Source organism: Elephas maximus, chromosome 1, assembly GCF_024166365.1.
Source record: "Elephas maximus indicus isolate mEleMax1 chromosome 1, mEleMax1 primary haplotype, whole genome shotgun sequence".
Classification (NCBI taxonomy): Eukaryota; Metazoa; Chordata; class Mammalia; order Proboscidea; family Elephantidae; genus Elephas; species Elephas maximus.
This window is the reverse complement of record NC_064819.1, coordinates 221,529,920-221,552,081: the sequence shown is the minus strand read 5'-3', so window position 1 is coordinate 221,552,081 and position 22,162 is coordinate 221,529,920. Positions and strand designations below refer to the sequence as shown.

General features: G+C 44.1%; 1 protein-coding gene across 2 annotated transcripts in view; it reads right to left on the bottom strand.

The window, feature by feature from the left end:
* Nucleotides 1-5,544: 5,544 nt before the first annotated feature.
* PPP1R14C (protein phosphatase 1 regulatory inhibitor subunit 14C) overlaps nucleotides 5,545-22,162 on the bottom strand; it is a 104,265-nt gene continuing 87,647 nt past the window's right edge. For both annotated transcript variants that reach the window (XM_049903466.1, XM_049903472.1), the window contains one exon: nucleotides 5,545-7,513. In XM_049903466.1, coding sequence (XP_049759423.1) covers nucleotides 7,439-7,513 — 75 coding nt within the window. In that variant the 3' untranslated portion in view covers nucleotides 5,545-7,438. The remainder of the gene's footprint in view (nucleotides 7,514-22,162) is intronic.

Sequence of the window (22,162 nt, the reverse complement as noted above, 5' to 3'; positions counted from 1 at the left end):
GCTTTGGGGATATTGTGTTAAGATGATACAAACCTGCATTATAGATTGTACATATTGTTCTACCATGTTGGGATTATGGCCAAAAACAGCAAAAAAAAAAAAAAAAACCTCATTGCTGTTGGGTTGACTCCAACTCACGACGCCCTATAGAACAGAGTAGAACTGCCGCATAGAGTTTCCGAGGAGTGGCTGGTGGATTCGAACTGCTAACATTTTGGTTAGCAGCCAAGCTCGTAACCACTGCCCCACCAGCAAAGCACTGTGTTAATGCATCAAAAAGATATTCTGGAAGAGACAAATAATATTATTTGTACCCTTATTCAGGAGCGTTAGAAAGGCAGTTTGAATCAATAATTTCTCCCTTTGAAAAATCTAATTAGCGCCAAGGGAGTAACTTTCTGCTTCTAACAATAGAAAAACCAAAAAGTAAATCATTTGCCCTCCAGCACCCCGTGGCCCAGAACGGTGCTCTGGGCTACAGCTTTATACAGATCTTTTTGTGACCTGACAAGAACCAGTCTGAGAGCACCCGATAGTCCGTGAGCCCATTTTCTATTACCGGTTTCAGTAACCACTGGGTGGACCATGATACAGTAAATAAATTACAGTCACAAATTTGCCATTGGAGTTTCACTTGAGAACTTCAGAACAGCAGTGATAATGTGCTCTTCATAATATTTAGGCACATATTTTAAAGGGAAGGAGCACTGGTGGCTCAGCGATTAAAGAGCTCGGCTGCTAACCGAGAGGTCCAGCAGTTCGAAGCCACCAGCCGCTCTGTGGGAGAAAGATGTGGCAGTCTGCTTCTGTAATTACAGTCTTGGAAGCCCTGTGGGGCAGTTCTACTGTGGTCTGCAGGGTCAGTAGGAGTCAGAAACAAGGCAGTGGCAATGGGTTTGGGTTTGTTTTTTTTTTTTGAAGCATGCCTACTTTTTGCTCTAGAGGGAGACATTATCTCTGTCTTCCAAGACTTTTCACTGTGCAAGTATTCTTGAAAAGATTGTTCAGAACAAAGGCAGTTGGGGTCTCTGCTCACAAGATTTGCAGAAACTCAGGAACATGAGAGAAGCATGGAGAACCGTAATACTGAATTAATAATATGTACATAAATGTGATCAAGTATATACAGCAAGTATGCTGATTGCAATTGTAAGCTTTACCCCCACATGCTTGCCAGGACTATCTCCCTTTAGAACCCACCAGAACAAGGTGAACTGGCCACTCAGCCAGTTTATTTAACACCTTACCGAAGAGTCTGAAGCTGAAGGGAGTATGTACCAGAGACAAACCTGGCCTTGTTTACCCAACTGGCCCAAAAAAAACACCAGAGAACCAGATTTCCAGGATCTAATTTGTAGTTGTTTTAATGTCAGTGACCTATTGAAATGCAAGTCTGGGGTGTTGTGGCGGAACACCCACAGAGCCAAGAGAGAGGGAGAAGAATCAAGTCTTCAAAAAACAATTTATCCCCAGGCAAGATGCACCAGTCAACTTGAGGCCTATTCAGCATCCATGGTGGCTTAGGAACCCTTTGAAAAAGTGAAGCATCTCCACATTTGTTTCTGAGTGGTAGTGAGAGGGAACTCCACGGAGCCTGGATAGTTCTTGCTCACAGGAAACTGTGAGAAGCCACCCAATTTTTCACAAAGTACAAGCACAGTGTTATACCTCAAGCCCCAAAGAAAACGGCACTAATTTTTTTGTAATAGCCCTCCAGGATCGCTTGGTTGGAAAAAACTAAAGCAAATTCAAGTAAGAAGGAGAAACGCTAGTGGGGGACAACGCTGGTCTCCTTGTCTGTGTCTAGTTTGAAAATGGCTTTTACAAAGTTCTGACCACCAAAGACTTTGACTTCTTCTGGTTTTTCAGGCAAATTACAAACAAGGGATCCCCCCACCCACAGCACTGCAACGATGCCTTCTTAGGCCATTAAAAGGCCCTGTGTCTAGCACACAGAGAGGGGAGTCAGAGGGGCAAGGTGACAGACAGAGCAACACTCCCTGAATGGCTGGATCCTAGGAAGTTTTACAGAAAAAGGGCATCCCTGGATCTTTGACTCAGACACAAAGACGGTGCAGGGGTGGGGCTGTGTCTCTTGGGTGTGAGGCCTGCCATCCTCTAAGCTGTCAGATACATTAAAGGCTGGCCCTGAGCCTGGGTGCCTTGCTAAGCAACACTGGAGGGACAACAATGGAGCTGAAAACTCAGTCCTACGAATGGGAACCTCATTTATTGTGTAAACTTTCACCAAAAACGCAGTAAAACATTATTTAAAAACAAACTCAATCCTAGAGAGCTGGGGTGGGGGCAGTGGTGGCTTAGTGGGAGAATCCTCGCCTTCCATGTGGGAGACCTGGGTTCGACTCCCCGCCAACGCACTTCGTGCACAGCCACCACCCATCTGTCAGTGAAGGCTTGCCTGCTCCTATGATATAATGGAGCTTCCAGACTAAGAGGTACTAGGAGGAAAGACCTGGTAATCTACCTCCAAAAATCAACCAATGAAAACCCAGTGGATCACAATAGTCTGATCCACAGCAGATCATGGGGATGGTGCAGGACGGGCAGCATTTTGTTTGGTTGTGCATGGGGTTGCCATCAGTCAGGGGTGACTCAAGGGCAGCCAATAACAACCAGAGAGGGTTTGAGATGGCCCAGTGCCCCAGCACAGAACTAAGCTGTCAGGCAAATTTGTGGCTCCCACTGCAGCCTCTGCTGTAACATGAAAGGGGGAGGGCTACCTCCCAGATGTTCCTCCACCTGCTTCTCCAGGTGGGCTGAGCACCTGGGTGGGGCTGGAGCCCCTTCAGCCAATATCCCTTGTTGAACGTAGTCTTGGCTCAAAGAGAAAACATGCTCCCAACTACCACGTCTTCTTGGCGAGAACCTGGTATAATCACACGCTCTTCCATTGTTGATATATTGATTCCGCACAGCACACAATCTTTTACAGGAGCTTTGGATGCTAAATGAAAATCAGATATCCATGTGTCCCTGGAATTGGAAATTATCTTACCCTGAGCTGCTGTTTCTCCCAATTTTACCTTCTAGGAAACCGACAGAGGGATACTCCGCGCTCAGCTGCTAAGCCCAAGACCAGGAGCTGTATGTCAGAGGAAAGGTAAGAAGAGCCTGGAAACAGAGGGGCAGCAGCAGGGGCCTGGCTGTGCTGCAGGCTAGGCTCAGGCAGCCCTCAGTTCCAGGGAGTGAAGAGGAGCCCTGCAGGCACCTGAGGACACCCCAACCACAAAGCCTTCCACCACCCCACTGGCTCACTTTAGATGCAGCTCCTCTTGTACCCCCCTACAAAAGGCAGAGTATTCAATGGTCAAGGGGCTTTGGAGTCAAACAGGCTTGGGTAGCTGTGTGACCTCAGGTAAGCTGCTTAACTTCTCTGAGTTTATTTCCTCATCCGTAAAATGAAGATAATATAATCTACCACAAAATATTAATGTTAGGACTAAATGAGATAAGGCACGCAAAGCATTTAACACAGTGGTCAGTAAATGCTAGCTATTATTATCACTGGAGCCCTGGTGGCACAGTGTATGAGAGCTCAGCTGCTAACCAAAAGGTCAGCAGTTTGAATCTACCAGCTGCTCCTTGGAAACCCTACGGGGCAGTGCTACTCTGTCCTATAGGGTCACTACGAGTCAGAATCGACTCAACGGCAATGGGTCTGGTTTGGTATTGTTATGACTGTTGTAAATGGAAGCCATCCCATAGGTTTAAACTTAGATTCTCCACTGTTCAAATGAGTGCTGAACTGGGAGTTGGATATTTTAAAGTCTTTCCCCAAGTGCTGAGCCCTGTCTGTACTTTAATTCCTCCCCAGTAGAAAATAAAATGAGAAATAGCCAATGTGCTGATGTCGTAATTGCCACAAGCTGCCATAGCATAAAAACAGCGAGATGAGATCACAAACCAGAGCAACAGGCTGCACGTGAATGCACCAACGGCCAGGGGTGCTCAATCTTGGGGAGCTTGAGAAAGATGCCCCACCTCTGCCTCTAGAAACTCGGATTTCACTGGTCAAGATGGGGGTTCAGGTGTCAGTTGTCTTTAAAGCTTCCCAGAGGATTCAAATGTGCATTCAAGTTTAAGAACCACCATCCTAGCCTGGGGGCCCTGGTGGTCCAGTGGTTAAGAGCTTGGCTGCTAAAATGTCAGCAATTCGAACCCACCAGCCGCTCCTCGGAAACCCTATGTGGCAGTTCTACTCTGTCCTATAGGGTTGCTACGAGGCGGAACCAACTCAACTGCAATGGTTTTTGGTAATAATCAACTCAATGGCAATGGGTTTGGTTTGGGTTTATCCTAGCCTGTGGAGTCCCTGGGTGGTGGAAATGGTTAACATGCTTGCTGATAACCACCCAAAAGCACCTCAGAAGAAAGGTCTGACGATCAACTTAAAAAAAAATCAGCCACCGAGCAGTTCTACTTTGATACACACGGGGTTGCCATGGTCAGAGTCAACTCAACAGCAACCGGTTGGACATTAAAAAAAAAAAACCAAACCCGTGGCTTTCAAGTCGATTCCGACTCACAGTGACCCTATAGGACAGAGTAGGACTGCCCAATAGGGTCTCCAAGGAGCGCCTGGTGGATTTGAACTGCCAACTTTTTGGTTAAGCAGCTGTAGCTATTAACCACTATGCCACCAGGGTTTCCCACAGAAGGCTAAATGACGGAATCAAAGAGGAAACGATCAGTTCCTTGTAAGGAAGTTCCTTGTAAGACCAGTTCCTTAAAAGGAAGTTCCTTGTAAGACCAGTCCCTTGTAAGGTTTGAGTTTTAAGCAGAGGGTGATCACATCTGCCTGTCAGAAAGATCATCTGGAGGGCGGCATGGGGGAGGGGGGGCAATTCAAAGATGGTTGGAGGAATCAAGGCAAGATATAACATGGAACAGATATACGAGGTAGTTGCAGAGGGAAGAGCTTGGTGGCTGGGGACATGTAAGGAGGGGTGGGGAGTCCGGGGTGCAATCTGGGCATCTGGCTTGAGCACTCAGGAGGTAGTGACACCAGGTCCTAAGCAAGGGAAGGCAGGCAGGGAGTGTGTGCCACGTAGTGGGACCAAGGGCTTTGGAGAAAAAGGTAATTCTTGCTTCACTTGAAGACGATAACCTGGCCCAGTCCAGCCTAGCAGAAATCCTGCAAATTCTGTGCTTTTCTGTGTTTCTATGGTGCATGCATTCTACCAATAATTGGAATGTCTGATTCATTTGAAACCATCTTGAGATATTTATATTAGATCAGTCAAAGAGACACTGAATAAAAGTAAGGTGTCATGGCTGAGGAGAGGGTTGGGGTAGAAGCGGGGCAGGGTGGTGTGCACAGAGTTCGTCCCCTTTCCTTCTCAGCCCAGGAATGTGTCATGGCCCCTTTGCTTTCACCACGAGATCTGAAGGTGCCTCAGGAGAGGTCCAGAGTTAAATACCTAAAAACACCCGGGAAATGAGAAGCTGGATACAGGTGCTGGGTGCTTTCAACTACAGACGGCGTGACAAAGTAAAATCACAACGGTACTATGTTTTGGAAGGCGCGTGTGTAAGCAGAGTTTTAAGCAGCTCCATTTATTTGAGTAAATAGCTTGTAAATAAATCATTGGTAAACATTACAAAATTAAATACATTTTCAAAAGCTTGCCAGTATACGCAAAAGTCACAAACATAGTTCTTTTAAAAAATAAAATATGTTCAGAGCACCCTTGATATAAAATGCCTGACCCCCGTCCTCTCTGACAGGGCCACCTAGAGACATTCCCCACTAGGTGGGGCTTCTGTGGGGAGGCATCGGGCCTCCTGGAGGGAAAAAGCAGTTTCTACCCTTACCTTTTACCCCACCCGTATCCTATCTGAATGTTGATCCCTCTCCAAGGAGCTGGTATGTAACTGAGAGGGGAAGGGCAGGTACCCCTGACCCAACTCCTGGCAAGGGCATAGAGATATGCAACTAGGGCCAAGAGCATGATGGAGGCTCCAGGGTCCTCACCACATCCCACTGAGAGGAGCCAGAAATGCAGTCTCAGGCATCTAAACCACCAAATGCTCCAGTCATCAATCGTCCTGAAGAACGGTTGACTGGGGGGTGAGGGATGGGGTAGGTTGTGCCCTATTCCCACCTCTGCACTTGCTCCAACACTCAATTCACCCCCTTCTGCAGAGGCAGATTACCCAATAAGCAAGGTAAGCATGGGATTACTCCTGCGTATTTACTAATCTGTAGTGAACAATTTCATCTAGATGTGGTGAAACCCATGTGAAACTGTTCACTACAGATGTGTAAATAAGCACAAGTAAGCCGTCATTTGTCCCCGTCATTTGAAAAGAGGCTTTGATTCTGTAAGAAGGTGCTGTGGGGTTGGGAGAGGGACAGTATCTTTGATGTGGTAAAAACTGATCTGGTAAGCAAGGTAAGCATTGTGTTTACCTTGTCTGTTGGCTAAATCCGCCCTTGCCCACTGGTCTGATGCTTCCCCAGGTACAGAAGCAACCAGAATCTTCTTCTAAGGAGGACGATTCTTAATCTGCTAACTTCCTTTTGACCTGCTTTCATGGACAGAGAATACACAGTATTTGGTGGAAAGCAGAGAATTAGATGCTATACAGTGCTTCCTTTATCCACTGCAAAACACTGCTCAGAAAACATGGGCATTTCTCTAGAAATCTGATGAGTTCTTCTAATGAAGGGTCCACACACGTTTAAAACACCACAAATAAGGCAATAAGTACATGACCTGGCAAAGCATTCCAACCAATGAAATAATATGAAGTCCATGAATTCAGCCCTTGACCAACTCAACTTTTTTGTAGCATAGCTCATCAAATAACGGATACACTGAATTTTTTCACTTTGGTGCATCAAGTGAATTTTGAAGGTCAGCAGCACTCACATGAAGAATGCTGAGTGGTCTCTTGAAAACACACATGCTGTGACCTTCGATGAAAGAACAACCACACGTTTATTCTATCAATGTGAAAACAAAAAACCTTACCTCTACAGTTTAACTTAGGTGTGTGCAAATATATACAAGAAATTTGACATCTGAGTCAAAGGTACAACTTAAGAAAAAAGTATTACCAAACTCGTTGTAAGAAAACCATCTTCCCTGTACAGTAAGGCCCTAAACATCTGATCCGTTGCAGAAAATGCTGCCTGGTACAGCCCATTCTGATGTCCACCTGCTTTAATAATCCTTGGTTGAGCTGCAGCCAGAGTTGTGATATTTCCACTATTAAAATGTTACACTAACAAAAACCTTTAAAAACAGAAAAGGAACACTCTTGAATAAATGTCTAATACAATCATTCCCCCCACCCTCAAAAAAAAAAAAAGTTGTTCAAAAGGACATTTATTCTTTAATATATGTCTTCTTGTAGTCCAAATCCCAGGACCCTTTCTTCTTCTCCAGGAGAGTTCCACCCTGGGCCAGAGTCATACAGTCTTCTTCTGCGGGGGGCTCAGTTTCCTCATGCCTCTTATCCGGGAGAGCAGCTCTTTGATAAATTCCTAAAAGAGATCAGAAGATGTTGAATGGGAGGGAGTTACTCTATTAAAATGTATGTTTAAAATCTGCTTAAACAGCCATCGACTGCAGTTAGCCTTAGTTGATGAATTTGGTTGAATGTTCTAACCCAAACGTGGAAGATTCTTAAACAAGAGTTCTTCAACTTCACACCTCAAAGCCTTTCTACTGCTGTACTCTCTTTAGGGAGAAAACCAGGTTCCCTTCCCTCGTTTCCCTTGCCTCTCTGGCCCCTAAAAGCATATGTGGTTTAGATCAGTGTCTCTTAGCCTTTAATAAGTATATTCGATCACCTGGGGATCTTATTAAAATGTTGATCCCTGTACTACCCTGTACATTCTGATTCCATTGATCTGGGTTGGGGCCTGAGAGTCTGCATTTCCAACAAACTCCCAGGTGATGCCAGTGTTGGCATCACACAGTCCAGTGTTGGCATCACACGGTCCAGTGTTGGCATCACACGGTCCAGTGTTGGCATCACATGGTCCAGTGTTGAGCCCAGTTGTGGTCCAGGGATCAACACTGGCATCACCTGGGAGTTTTTTGGAAACGCAGAATCTCAGACCCCAACCCAGATCAATGGAATCAGAGCATACAGTGTGGTACAGGGATCAACAGTGGCATAGCAAGGCTAGACCCATTTGTCAGGGATCTGTTAAAACACAGATTGCTGGGCCCTACTCCCAGAGTGTCTGATTCACTAGGTCTGACAATCTGCATTTCTAACAAGCTCCCAGGTGATAACGCTGGTGGTTCCAGAATCACAGAGAACCACTGGTCTCGATCGCAGTAAAAGTCTTTTGGCTTTGAGCGAAAACCATAGTTTAAAAACACACACACACACACACACAACTTTTTTTTTTTTTTTAACATTAAGCCCAGTAAATATGAACACACCTGAAATAAAAATTTAAAGAATAGTTACTACATGCTATGCACTCTGGTATTTTCTGAAATGAAGAGAGAGGTATTTTCTAGTCTGTTCTAATTCCGTTAAAAAAAAATGCTGGAGGAGACCCACTAAAAGAATTCCATCACCTATTAACGGATCAGGACCCAATGACAGGAAACCAATCTAGAATGATGCCCACTTTATACCATCAGGAATTTTTCATTGTTGTCTCATGTTGCAAGATGATGGGCTATCAAACAAGTCATATCTCTTGGGTAATAATCAACTTGTCTTCCTATTTTATATTTGCCAAAGATAATGTTGATAGCCAGTCAGACTCTCTGATCAGCAAGTGGCTGCCAGTGAAGGATAGCCCAGACGTGAGCACATCATGGATCATCCAAGAGTAAAACAACCAAGAAACTCTATTCTCCATTAGACCGGTTGCCATGGAGTGGATTTCAACTCATGGCAACCCCATGTGTGTCAGAGTAGACGTGTGCTCCATGGTGTTTTCAATGGCTGATTTTTTGGAAGAAGATCCCCAGATCTTTCTTCCCAGGTGCCTCTGTATGGACTAGAACCTCCAATTTTTCAGTTACTAGCCAAGCACGTTAACCATTTGTACTATTCTCTTTTATGACCCCCAGAAAAACTGAGACAAAACTCAGACAACTCCCTCCACCAATGACAATCCTCGGTCATGAGGTCTCACGCTAAATGGTCCCTGTGGTTCTCACCAGCTCTAAGACACAACACTCTCAGATATTTAATGTCTTATTAGCTGCCATGATTTTTTTTTTTAATAATCTTTTTGCTATTTTAAAAGTAATATGTGCTTTTTCTAGGAAAACTTGGAAAATACAAATCAGTAACAATGCACTCCCCCCAAGTTAACTACTGCTAATATATTTTCTTCTATGCATATTGTTTTACCTAGTTATGACCACCCTGTATAAATATATCCTTTTTGCACTCAGTACTGTATCAGAAGCTTTTTCCCACATTAAATATTCTTCCTAAAAATTAATTTTAATGGTTATATACTCCTTCATTGTATGGATGTTTTACAGTTTGCCTAATTCCCCCATCACTATGTATATGAGTGGTTCCTGGATTTTCCAAATTACAAACAATGCCACAACTAACATTTCTGTGCATAAATCTTCACCTGTATTTGGATTATTCCCTTTGGGTTGTGTTATGGATTGAATTGTATCCCCCAAAAATATGTGTTGTAAATTCTAACCTCAATACCCTGTGGTTATAATCCTATTTGGGAATGGGTTACCTTTGTTATGTTAATTAGGCAGGATTAGTGTAGGGTATATCTTGAGTCAATCTCTTTTGAGATACAAAAGAGATTAAACAAGTGAAAGAAGCAGAGATGGGAGAAGAAGGATGTCAAATCACATGAAGATGGACCAGGAGAAGAAACTCAGAGACAAGGACCTTTCTTCAGAACTGACAGAGAGAGAAAGCCTTCTCCTACAGCCGGCACCCTGAATTCAGACTTCTCGCCTCCTAAACTGTGAGAAAATAAATTTGTTTGTTAAAGCCACCCGCTTGTGGTATTTCTGTTATAGCAGCACTAGATAACTAAGATAGCTAGCCCAGAAGTGTGGGTCAAAGAACATAAACATTTTAATCACTACCATTTCTGAACCTTGGACAGAAGGGGATACATGTTAAGTAAAAAGGAGGCCCTATTTTAATTTTCTGAACATAGTCTCTTTTATCCAATTTAAAGAATTTTCTAGGATGAAATAATATCACATTTTCCCATTTATTTTCAGTTTTCATTTTGAAAAGCTAAGTGTGCTTCCTATTGGTCCTTTACTATGTGGTTTAAACAGTACATAGTATTCTGCATATACAGTTTTAATTTAATTGTTTCTGGAAACTGTTTCTCAAATGGCTGCTACAAGGAGTTTCATTCAGCATTTGAATATAGATTTCCTTCTTTTTAAGGCAAAAGTCAGAATCACAAACCCTGTAATTTATCTTGTTGATAACTCTGATAATTTTTGTACCCTGTTTTAATAAAAATATTTTTCACAAAGATCATTTTAAAAGTAAAGATTAAAACCACATAAGGAATAATGTTCCCCCAACCACAGACCTTTCTTCAAAACAAAAATAATTTGGTAACTGAAACTAAACTCAAAGTTTGCCAGAAAACTGATCATGCTGTGCATAGGTCTCAGTAACTAAAAAGTTTAAATGAATGATGCAACTTATTATCTTAAACGATATAACATTATTGCTTTATGTGTATGATATATTAATGAAAACCACTAATTTCAAATTTCATATTAACACAATTTTTATGTCTATATCTTAATTGTACACTACATATTTTAAACCTTATTATCCATGTAGTTCCCATTCCTTTGGGTAGACCCATTTTCCATCTGGTTTTAAGAAAATTCATTATGATGCACCTTTTGGTAGTTTATTTCATTTTTCTCGTGCTTGGGCTTGTTCGGCCTCTTAGATATGTAAGTTTATAGTTTTCAGTGAATTTGGAAAAGTGTTGGTCATTATTTATTTTTTTTCTATCACTGTTTTTTTTAGGATTCCAATTACTCATATATCAGGCCACTTGAAGTTGTCCTGTAACTCGCTGATAATCTGTTCATTCTTCTTCTGTGTCTTTTTTTTTCTGCGTACCTCATTTTGAATTGTTTTTAAGGCTATGTCTTCATGTTCTCTACTCTTTTCTTTTGCAGTATCTTATCTGCTGTTAATCCCATTTGGTGTCTTTTTCATCTAGACGTTGTAACTTTCATCTCCAGAAGTTTAATTCTCGTCTTTTTATTTATACCTTCCATGTCTTTACTTAACACGTTCAGTCTTTCCTCTAGCTTTGAATATATGGAATATAGTTGCAATAACTGTTTTAATGTCCTTGTATGCTTATTCTAATATCTGTGTCAGTTCTGAGTTGGTTTCAATTGGCTCATTTAGCTCATTATAGGTTTTTTTTTTTGCTTTTTTGTGTAATTGGTAATTTTTTATTGGATGCCAGACATCGTGAATTTATCTTGTTGGGTGGGGCATATTTTGTACTCTTATAAGTATTCTTGACCTTTTGATGCAACACAACTAAGTTATCTGAAAACAGCTTGATCCTTTCAAGTTTTGCTTTTAAGATTTGCTACGTGTGACCATGAGAGGATTTAGTGCAGGGCTACTTATTCCCCAGTACTGACCCTTCTGAGTACCTGACCCAGTATCTGTGAATGATGAGGTTTTCCAATCTGGCTGGTGAGAACAAACACTTTTCCTGGCTCTGTGTGAATGCTGAGCACTATTCGAATCTTTTCGGGTCATTCTTTCCCATGCTCTGATTAGTTCTCTGTGGTATACACAATGGGACCCTCTGCAGAGAATTTCCCATAGATGTCCAGATATCCAGCTTCAATTTAAAAGCTGGGAGGAGTTACAACTCTAGACCTGCATTCTCCCATGGCAACTATCAGCTGCACATGCCTATTCTCTTCAGATGAGACAATGTTTACCACAGTCCCTACCTCTCCCTACTGTTGGCACCTGTCCACTTTATTCATTTATGTTACCTGCCTGGCCCCTATGGATGCCTATAAACCCCCAAGTTTGCAATGACTGCTAACGTAGGGTCCCGATGGTGCACAGAGAAGCTTGTTGAGAAGAGAGAGAGAGACAAAGAGTGAGTGCTCAGAATGAGCAAAAACTCAGAGCATAAAGAACTAAGGCATGGCAGGAAGCTTCAAGGTGTTCTAAACTGTTGTTGTTAGCTGCCTTTGGATTGGCCCTGACTCATGGCCACCCCACGCACAATGAAACAAAATGCTGACTGGTCCTGCACTATTCCCATAACTGGCTGTGGATTGGACTGCTGTTATCCACAGGGTTTTCATTAGCTGATTTTCAGAAATAGATCACCAGGCCGTTGTTCCTAGTCTGTCTTAGTCTGGAAACTCCACAGAAACCTATGGGGCATAGCAACACACAACTCTACATTGATAGGTGGCTGTGCTTGAGGTACACTGGCCAGAAATTGAACTTGGGTCTCCTGCATGGAAGGTGAATATTCTAATACTGAACACCAATGCCCTCACTTTTTAAACTATTGTTGTTTTGTGTGCTGACGAGTCAGTTCTGACTCATAGTGACCTTATAGGACAGAGGAGAACTGCCCTATGGGGTTTCTTAGGCTGCAATCTTTACAAAAGCAGATCACCAGCTCTTTTCTCCCAGAGAGTGGCTGGTGGGTCCAAACTGCCAATCTTTCAGTTAGCGGCCAAGCTCTTAACCACTGCACCACTAGGGCTCCTTTTCTAAACTGTAAAAGAAAAAACCCACTGCCATCAAGTCAATTCCGACTCATAGTGACCCTTTAGGACAGACTGGAACTGCCCCATAGGGTTTCCAAGGAGCTGCTGGTGGATTGGAACTGCCAACCTTTTGGTTAGCAGCCATAGCTCTTAACCACTGTCCCACCAGGTCTCCTTTTCAACTCTAAAAAAACCAAACCAAACCCAGTGCTGTTGAGTCGATTCTAACTCATAGCGACCCTATAGGACAGAGCAGAACTGTCCCATAGAGCTTCCAAGGAGCGCCTGGTGGATTCGAACTGCCGACCCTTTGGTTAGCAGCCATAGCACTTAACCACTATGCCACCAGGGCTTCCTACTATAGTGAGGGTATAATATGAGAAGCCGGTGGAAGCCATGTAAGGCTTTAATTAAGAAGGTGATTTAGGGTCAAGCTCCTCTCTCGTTGGCTCCCACCTGCTCATTCCCCCCCAGTCGGTGACACCACTGCACCTCAGCAGTAATAGAATTTACTGAGTGCTGTTACTCAGCACTTTGCACATATTAACTCATTTACCCTCCCAACAACTTTCTGTTGTAGGTACTATCCAGGGCTTTGAACTGGTTCTTTCCAGTTCAAACCCCTGCCCAAGACTCACCTGGGGATCTTGTTAAAATGTAGGTTCCGATTCAGAATATCTGGAGATGGAAATGCAAATTCTCAGCAGATGTTGGAACCGGAATGAACCAGTTCGAAGCCCTGGTGTTACCTTAGCACCTCTTTAGAGACAGGAAATGCAGCTCGGCTCAGAGAGGTTCAGTTATTTGCCCAAGGCCTTTCAGGTGATGACTGGGGAGGCTAGGACTGCAGCCAGGCTGACTCCACCTGGGCATTCAGCACAGCCTTCACAGCCCTCCCCCCGGCCCACGCAGCTCACACACCCACTAAACACAAGCCCAGCTGCAGAACTGCTAAGTGAAAAATAAGTTAAGGCAATTCTCTAACACCAAAGGGCACGATCTTTTGAGATGCTCAGAAAAGGGCACTCTTGTCTCTTTTGACCTTTCAAACCCCACCTGAAAGGACAGGTGAGGACTGATGAGAAACTCCCTGGTGGATATAGGTTCCATATTGAGATCTGGAACTGGTTATGTCCAACCTCAAGAAAGAGAAGGACGTTTGTCGAAGGCTTTCTCTGTGTAGCCTCCTTATACATCATCATATTGAATCCAACACAGCGGGTTTCTTCATCTCCATTTTACAGATCAGAAAAATGGATGCTCTAGCTCATTACAAGTCATTTGTCCAAGGTCACAAAGCAAATACTTGAATCCAGGTCTCTTGATTCCAACTGAGTTCAATAAACGTACACTGACTGCCCACTATATGTCAGACTCAACCCTAAACGTTGAGATGCAAAGAAGGGGCAGAGCCCTGCTTTAACGGAGCTCCCAGGCCAGCTGGGAAGAAGACACAGCCCGCAGGCTGAGGGACTTGGCACGCGGCCCAGACCAGGACTGGGGCTGCTCCTGCCCCTCCCCACTCTGCCTCTCACAGTGGATAGCAGGCTAAAAGAAGGCCACAGCTCCAGGAGACTTGGAAAGACTGTTTCGTGAACTGCTGTTAAGTCGGCCCCCGACTCATGGTGACCCCATGCACAAGGGAACAGAACACTGCCCGGTCCTGTTCCCCTTCCATGATCAACTGCAGATCAGATTGTTGTGATCCATGGGGTTTTCACAGGCTGATTTTTTTGCCAGGCCTTTCTTCCTAGCCTGTCTTTGTCTGGAAGCTCCACTAAAACCTGTTTAGCATGGTGACAACATGCAAGATTCCACTGACAAACAGGTGGTGGCTATGCATAAGGTGCCTCGGCTGGGAATCAAAACTGGGTCTCCCACGTGGAAGGTGAGAATTCTACCACTGAACTACCACTACCCCTTTTTGAAAGATTTAAAAGATTAGAAGCTCTATATTAACATAAAACCAAAAACAAACCCATTGCCCTCAAGTTTATTCTGACTTATAGCAACCCTACAGGACAGAGTAGAACTGCCCCATAGGGTTTCCGAGGAGTGGCTGGTGGGTTCAAACTGCTGACCTTTTGGTTAGCAGCCAAATTCTTAAAGACTGACATAAGGGCTACAGAATCCAGAATCAGTGCCCTGGAGTGGAGGGTCCAACTTACTCTCTCTTTCCCTCCTCCCTTCTTCTCCTGCCCCTCCCCCAGCCACTTCTTAAAGGCAAACATTCTACTAGCTGAACACCTCTCCACCAGTTCTGGCCATCCTGGTATCCTAACATTTGAAATGCTACTTCAGCAATCCCCATACTTTTAAAAAGGCAAACAAACCTTTGCCCTAACACATCATTTCAGGACAAGCGGCACCTATTTTTCAGACAGCCTCAGCACCCTTTTTTTCTAAATGCTCAGACCCTGCCTCCTCCTGTGATTCTGCCTCCTGCTGCAACGCTTACTGAGGGCTGCTGGGGGCCTGGGCTGTGCTCAGTCCTGGGGCGGCAGCGGGACTGCAGCTGGACAAATCACCTCTCCTACCTATGTTTAACAACAGGCTTATTGTCTCTCAGTTCTGGAGGCTACAAGTCTGAATTCAGAGAATCTGCAGGGCTCTGCTCTCTCTGACCACTCTAGGGGAAGATCTTCCCGGGCAGCTTCTGGTAGCCCCAGGTGTCCCTTGCTGTTCTGTGGTTTATAGACAGAGCTTCAGAAGGTGTCTGCAGCCCATGTGACTGTCTCCCTGTCTGTTCTCTCCTTTTATAAGACACCACTCAGAAAACATTAGGACCCACCCTACTCTGGTATGAAGCCATTAAATGATAACATCTTCAAAGAAAAGCCCTATTTCCATATAAAGTCACATTCACAGGTACAGAAGTTAAGATTTCAACATATCAACTCAATCCATAACAGATGGGTTTGTTCCTATGTGGAAGGAGTCACCCTAAGTGCACAGACTAAAAGGCTGTGTAGCCACAATGGTTAAGCACAGAGACTCTGCAGCCATAGGGCCTGGGTTCAAACCTCTGCTCCACCACTTGAGGGCTATTTTCTCTATGCCTTGATTCTCCTCACCTGTGAAATGAGAGTGATGACGGTAACACCGACCCACAGGGCTGCTTTGGGATTGAATGATTCAATAAACAAATGTATGTAAGCTGCTGGGGAAAGTGCTTTGGTGGCAGTGAGTGCTGTGCAGGTGTTTGCTTACACCACCATCGTCAACACTGAGGCTATACTGAACTTCAGGCTAAGAACATGTGTAGTCTGTACAAATTCATATCAAGAGCACGCTACTTTGACTTCACTAAGAACAACATAACCCATCTCCGCCCACAGCCCTGTGGAAAAGGTTTGACACTTAGGGCAGGTGAGAAGTATGATATACGACACCCAGCAAAACCTCAGGTGTGAAGGTCAGGCTGTGAGCAACACAGACAAGCTTCTTGTACAGAAGCTGTCAGTGCCCCGGCTGCGCCAACATCAATGCCCCCAGCTCCAGGCCACAGAGGCTGTAGGTGCTGAGAAATTCCTCCCTAGCTTCTTGGTTGTGCCTGGTTGAGGGCTACAGTTGCTACAAAAAAAAAAAAAAAAAAAGGCCAAACCAGTTGCCACCGAATGATGCTAACCCATGGTGACCCCATGTGTGCTGAGTAGAACTGCACCCCATAGGGTTCTCAGTGGCTGATTTTTTCAGAAATCACCAGGACTTTCTCCCAAGGTGCCCCTGGGGTGGACTCAAACCTCCCATCTTTCTGTTAGCAGCTGAGCATGTTAACCCTTTGCACCACCCAGGGCCTCCCACAGCATCATTGTTGCCAGATTCCCTCCCTGCCTTTGATCTATCCTCCCTGCAGTCTGGGCTACAGCCAACAACCAAAACCAGGCACTCCTGAGCCACTTCTCCTGCATAACTTCCCCTCTCAAAGGGCTACAGGTAAAGAATATTTGCTCTTCCCATCATGAAGTGTTGGAAATGAACTAGAAAGCATTCCTTTGGAGGTATTTCCCAATCTCCTTACCTTCCACAACCCCCCTACACACACAGAGCACAGCAAACCTGGCCACCTCCTGCCTCCTTTAGCTCTTCCCCCTCCTCCTTCTTCCTCCTGTCCCTCTGAACTTTGAACATGGCCTCCATCACCCTGCAAGTGAGGTCTTTACCCTCCACTCCCCCAACTATTCTCCCTTAAAACAAATGAACATATCCCCTCTTCCAAAAACCCTCTAGAACACACCTGGGTACTTTTTTTAAGTATGGGGGGGAAATGGTCAGATGTGCAAAGGACTGTGTTCTGTAGGTGGACTGGAAAGCATTTCCAGGGCATGAACCTTTCCCTCTGGTTCTGTCCACAGCCTCTTCCCAGAGTGCCCATAAAAATCTCAAGAACCCTAAATAACTTGGTCCTACGCTAGCTAAGTTACAAAAGAAGAAAAAAAGGAGGAGAAGGAGGAAGGGAAAGAGTAGGGAGGAGGAGGGGAAGAGAAGGAGGGGGAGGAAGTGAAGAGAGTGAGGAAGGAGAACAAAGGAGGGGAGAGGAAAAGGGGGGAAGGATTGTTATGTATTAAATTGTGTCCCCCCAAAAGATATGTTGAAGTCCTAACCCCTGCACTGGTGAATGAGATCTTGTTTGTGGAAATAGGATTTTCCTTTGCAGATATTATCAGTTACATTAATGAAGTCTTACAGAGTAGAGTGGGCTCTAATCTTAGTCCCTTCTAAGTGACATTTTATAAAAGAGAAGGACAGACCCAGAGTTACACAGAAGGAAGGGACCACGTGAAGATGCACCTATAAGCAGCAAAGGAACACCAAGGATGGCCGGGAGCCACCAGGAGCAGGAGAGAGGCATGGAATAGTTCCTCTCTCAAAGCCCTCAGAAGGAATCAACATGGCTGATAGCCCGATTTGGACTTCCAAGCCTCCAGAACTGTGAGACAATAAATTACAATTCTTTAAAGCTAACCACTTTGTGGTATTTTTGTTATGCCACACCAAGAAACTAAGAAGAAAGAGGGGAAGGGGAGGATGAGGGGGAAGTAGAAGGGGGGAAAACAGAGAGTTAACTTTTACCCACTGCAACCTAGAGTCTACCCAACCATTGTTTTCTGCATCACCCAGGACCTCCTCATTGCCAAGCCCATTGCCACTGCCCAGGTCTATTCATTTGACACTGCTAAGGATACCTTTTGTTCTTCTTTTCTTTTAAGTTGTCAACTTTATTGAGGAATAAGTTTCAAAGAATAAACTATATACAGTGTATCATTCACGAGTTTTGACAACTGGTTACACCCATGAAACCACCATCACAATCAAGATGCAGAAAGTTTCCGTCACCCCCAAAGGAGTTTTCATCTCCTCTTACGGTTCATTTTCCCTCCATCCCAAACCCCAGTTTTTGTCTGTAAGTAAGTTTGTATTTTATAGAAATGAAATCATTTATTTTTTACTATTTTTCCCCGGCTTATTTCACCCAACTTACTGTTTCTGAAGATTCATCAATATTGTTGAACACGTCAGCAGTCTGATCCTTTATATTACTGAGCATTGTTCCATTTTATGAATATACCACAATTTGGTATGGAAGAAGGTTCTAGAGGTTCTTTTAGCACTGGAAAACTATTCAGACTTGGGGGAGTTAGGGAAGACAAGACGCACTTGAGGAAGAGGGGGGCCTGGGATGCTGCTTTACACGTATGCACACACAGACACACACACATGCATACAGATACACACATAGACACATACGTATACAGAGACACACACATATACTCAGATACACATGCACACACAGTCACATGCATGAACACATACACACACGTACATGTCCCCAAACACACATGCACGGACACACAGACACACATGTACACAAGACACAGGAGACAGATTAAAGTAGCAATAGAAAGAAAAGAAACAATATTTCCAGTGAGCTTGGAAAACAGACTTTATATAACAAGTAGCCACCTGATTTATGAGAGACTTTTTTTTTAAGATAGAAAGACAACAAAGATGGATACTTCTTTATTACTTTCTTCTTTTTCGCTCCCTGAACTGCTAGAGCAGGCTCCGAGGGCATTGGCAGCAGCCCTAAAGACAGAAGGCTCCTCGCTCTGGAGCTCGGGCCAAGGGGCACTGTCACAGGGGCATGGCACTGCGGCTTGGCTCAGAGCCCCTGCCTTGCCCCCACCCCTCCTGGGCCGTAGCTTTCAGCTTCCACGCTCCTCGTGCCTGCTCTGGCCTGCACCAGAGATGGTGGCAGATGGACACACATTTTGTAATTACCACCATAGCCAGGCATCTGGTCCCCTTCCCAAGGCATCCAAAATAATTAATCTGTTGTACTCATTGATAATAACCCACTGCCTAGAAAAAGATGGGTCCACTGGAAACCAGGAAAAGGAGAAATCGCAGCCTCATTGCAAGTCACTGATTTGTGCATAATTACACCGCACTTACGTCATTCTGCAAACATTTCAAATCATTTAAAAAGATAAATAAGCTACTTGGTTATCATGTGGTACCCATTTGATCAGAATTATTTTCTGACGGAAGGACATTTAAAAGCAATGCTTAGAATCACTGCTCAGGGAGCGGTTTCACCAACCACAGTAGCTCTGTAAGTCATGTTAGCTCCTACGAAGGGTGTCCAGCAGAACTCTGGGTGCTGAAGCTGCTTTTCTAGAAAGTTTATCACACACCTTTTAAGCAGCGTTCAGGAGTGGGATGATGAGAGAAACATCGGGCGAGAATTCCAGGTGAGGAATATCTGCACTGTGTTCTGTGGCCTCAGCTATCATGGACCACAGGGGTCATACAACTGCCCTGTGTGCCTTCTCCTCTTTGTCTCCCAGTGAATACACTCCAAAACTCAAACCCACTGTCGCTGAGTTGGTTCTGATTCATAGTAACCCCATAAGACAGAGTAGAACTGCCCCACAGGGTCTCCAAGGCTGTAAATCTTTATGGAAATAGACTGTCACATCTTTCTCCCATGGAGAGGCTGGTGGGTTCAAAGTGCCAACCTTTGGTTAGCAGCCAAGTGCTTAACCCCTGCACCACCAGGGCTCCTTAATGAATACGCCAGTCACTTCCTTAACATGCATATTCATAGGTGCCATCTGCTCCTGGCCCTGAGCCTCACTGCCAAATGACAGCAAATGGAGTCAGCTCATGGAAGCTTCAAGAAGCTACCTGGCACTTCGTCCCAAAACCCTGAAACTCAACATGCGAATCAGGCAAGGTGTGAATGCGGATGGATGATCTCCAGATCCACAAAAGTTTAGATAAGTGAGGAAAAAGGAGGTAGAAGGTACCACTTTGAGAAGGTGAGGATAACACCTGGAAAATGTTCCAAATGACCAAATGGCTTCACCCAAAGAACCAACTACACGTTTAAGGATCACACTGTAAACCAACTGACTGTACGGGTCACACAGGAGGCCAAACAGGCAAGCGACAAATCAGTACTGATGAGCATTCTTTGGGGGTGTCCCCCAGCCCAGGGTGATGCTGAGATTTGCTCCCCACAGTCACGGTCATGAATCAGCCCCAAGAGCACGTCATCATCACGCATCATTGGAATATTCCATTCCCCTTTTTTCGGGGGAAGGGAGAAGGGAATGTTGTTTCACTTTGGGGGTTGGTTTGCTGACGGGCCACACCAGACCTCATTCCATTTTTCATTATCTGAAAAGAGGCTTATGAATCTGGTATGGCTAAGGGCTTGTTGCTGCTGCTGTTATAATGGCTTGTGCCAACAAATATTCCTGAAGGTCATAACTGCATCCTGGTTATTCTTCCTCCTTGAACTTAAAACTACTGACACTATTGAACTTAAAACTACTGACACTACATTGTCCATTTGTTTTCTCGTCAATCCGCCTCTAAAGATTAATTTGTTCTGGTGGTGAGAGCAGCCACATTCACTTATTTTAGAGATTCAGACCATTGCCCTAAGACTAATTTATTTTTTACCCAAATCCTAACCTTTATTTGTATGCAGCAAAACAGTTCACGTGCCCTCATCCCATTCAAACTTACTGGCAATTAATTCTTTCCTCATTCACTAATAGGTTTCTCAAAATCTGCCCACTTACAACTCAGACAATATAAAATAAAATAAAAATCCAACCACAGCAGATAATAAATGGGGTAAATTCAGCACAATTATAATCTCCCACTTTATAATCGCTAAGGAACATAAGTTGATTTCACCAAGGTTCTCATTATCAACAAAGGAGAATAATATTTGCTACAAATACCTGAATCTTTTCTCAATAAAAGAAACTCACATCCAAACATTTTGAAATTTGTTTTTGGTTGTGACTTCCATTGTTATGGATACAGAAATCCAAAAGTCATGTTTCAAATTGTCTTCCAATCATAGTAAATCACATTCACTCCTCTGTCCAGATAATTTGTGACACAAGATGGGACTGTGAAGCTGTTAATGCAGAGCTGATCAGCTTTTCAAACATGATCATTCATTCTGAATTTCATGGAAAAAAAGAAAAAGCCATAAAATCGCAATCAAGCATTTGAAAATGTCAAGCTGATCCAATGAACTTTAAAACCTGTGACTCCTCCACGTAATCCTTAACATGGTTAACACTCTGGGCTCCTAACCGAAAGGTTGCCAGTTTGAGTCCATCCAGAGGTACCTCAGAAGAACAGCCTGGTGATCTACTTCCACTAATCAACCATTGAATCTAGGGAGCACAGTTCTACTTCAACACACATGGGTTGCCACGAGTTGGAAATGACATGACGATAAAACAACAATTAATGGGAAGAATGGCACCTCCTTCTTTTTCATCCTCCTCCTTATATCACCATCATTGTTATCTTCACCATTATCATCAATACTGTGGTCTTCCTGCTTCTAAGGGGGCTGTGTAAATGTCAGGAAACACATTCAGTTTTGTTCCATGACTGCATGTCCTTGGCAAGCTTCCCTAACATTTCTGGGTTGATTTTCCTCGATGGAGACAATCTTAATCAGCTTTGTAAGTATTACACAGAGGGGCTTGTGCTCACCTAGTGAGATTTTGGAGGAAAGCCATGAGAAATAGACAGCGCACAGGATTTAGACTCAAACTTAGACCAAATGGCAGCTCCACCACTCACTGGTTCTTTTTCCTGGGCATGTTGTTATTGTTAGGTGCCACCCAGTCAGTTCTGGCTCATAGCGACCCTATGTACAACAGAATGAAACACTGGTCCTGCACCATCCTCACAATCGTTGCAATGTTGGAGCCTACCATTGTAGCCACTGTGTCAATCCATCTCGTTGAGGGTCTTCCTCTTTTTCATTAACCCTCTACTTTACCAAGCATGATGTCCTTCTCCAGGGACTGGTCCATCCTGATAACATGTCTAAAGTATGTGAGACAAAGTCTTACCATCCTCACTTTTATGCAGCA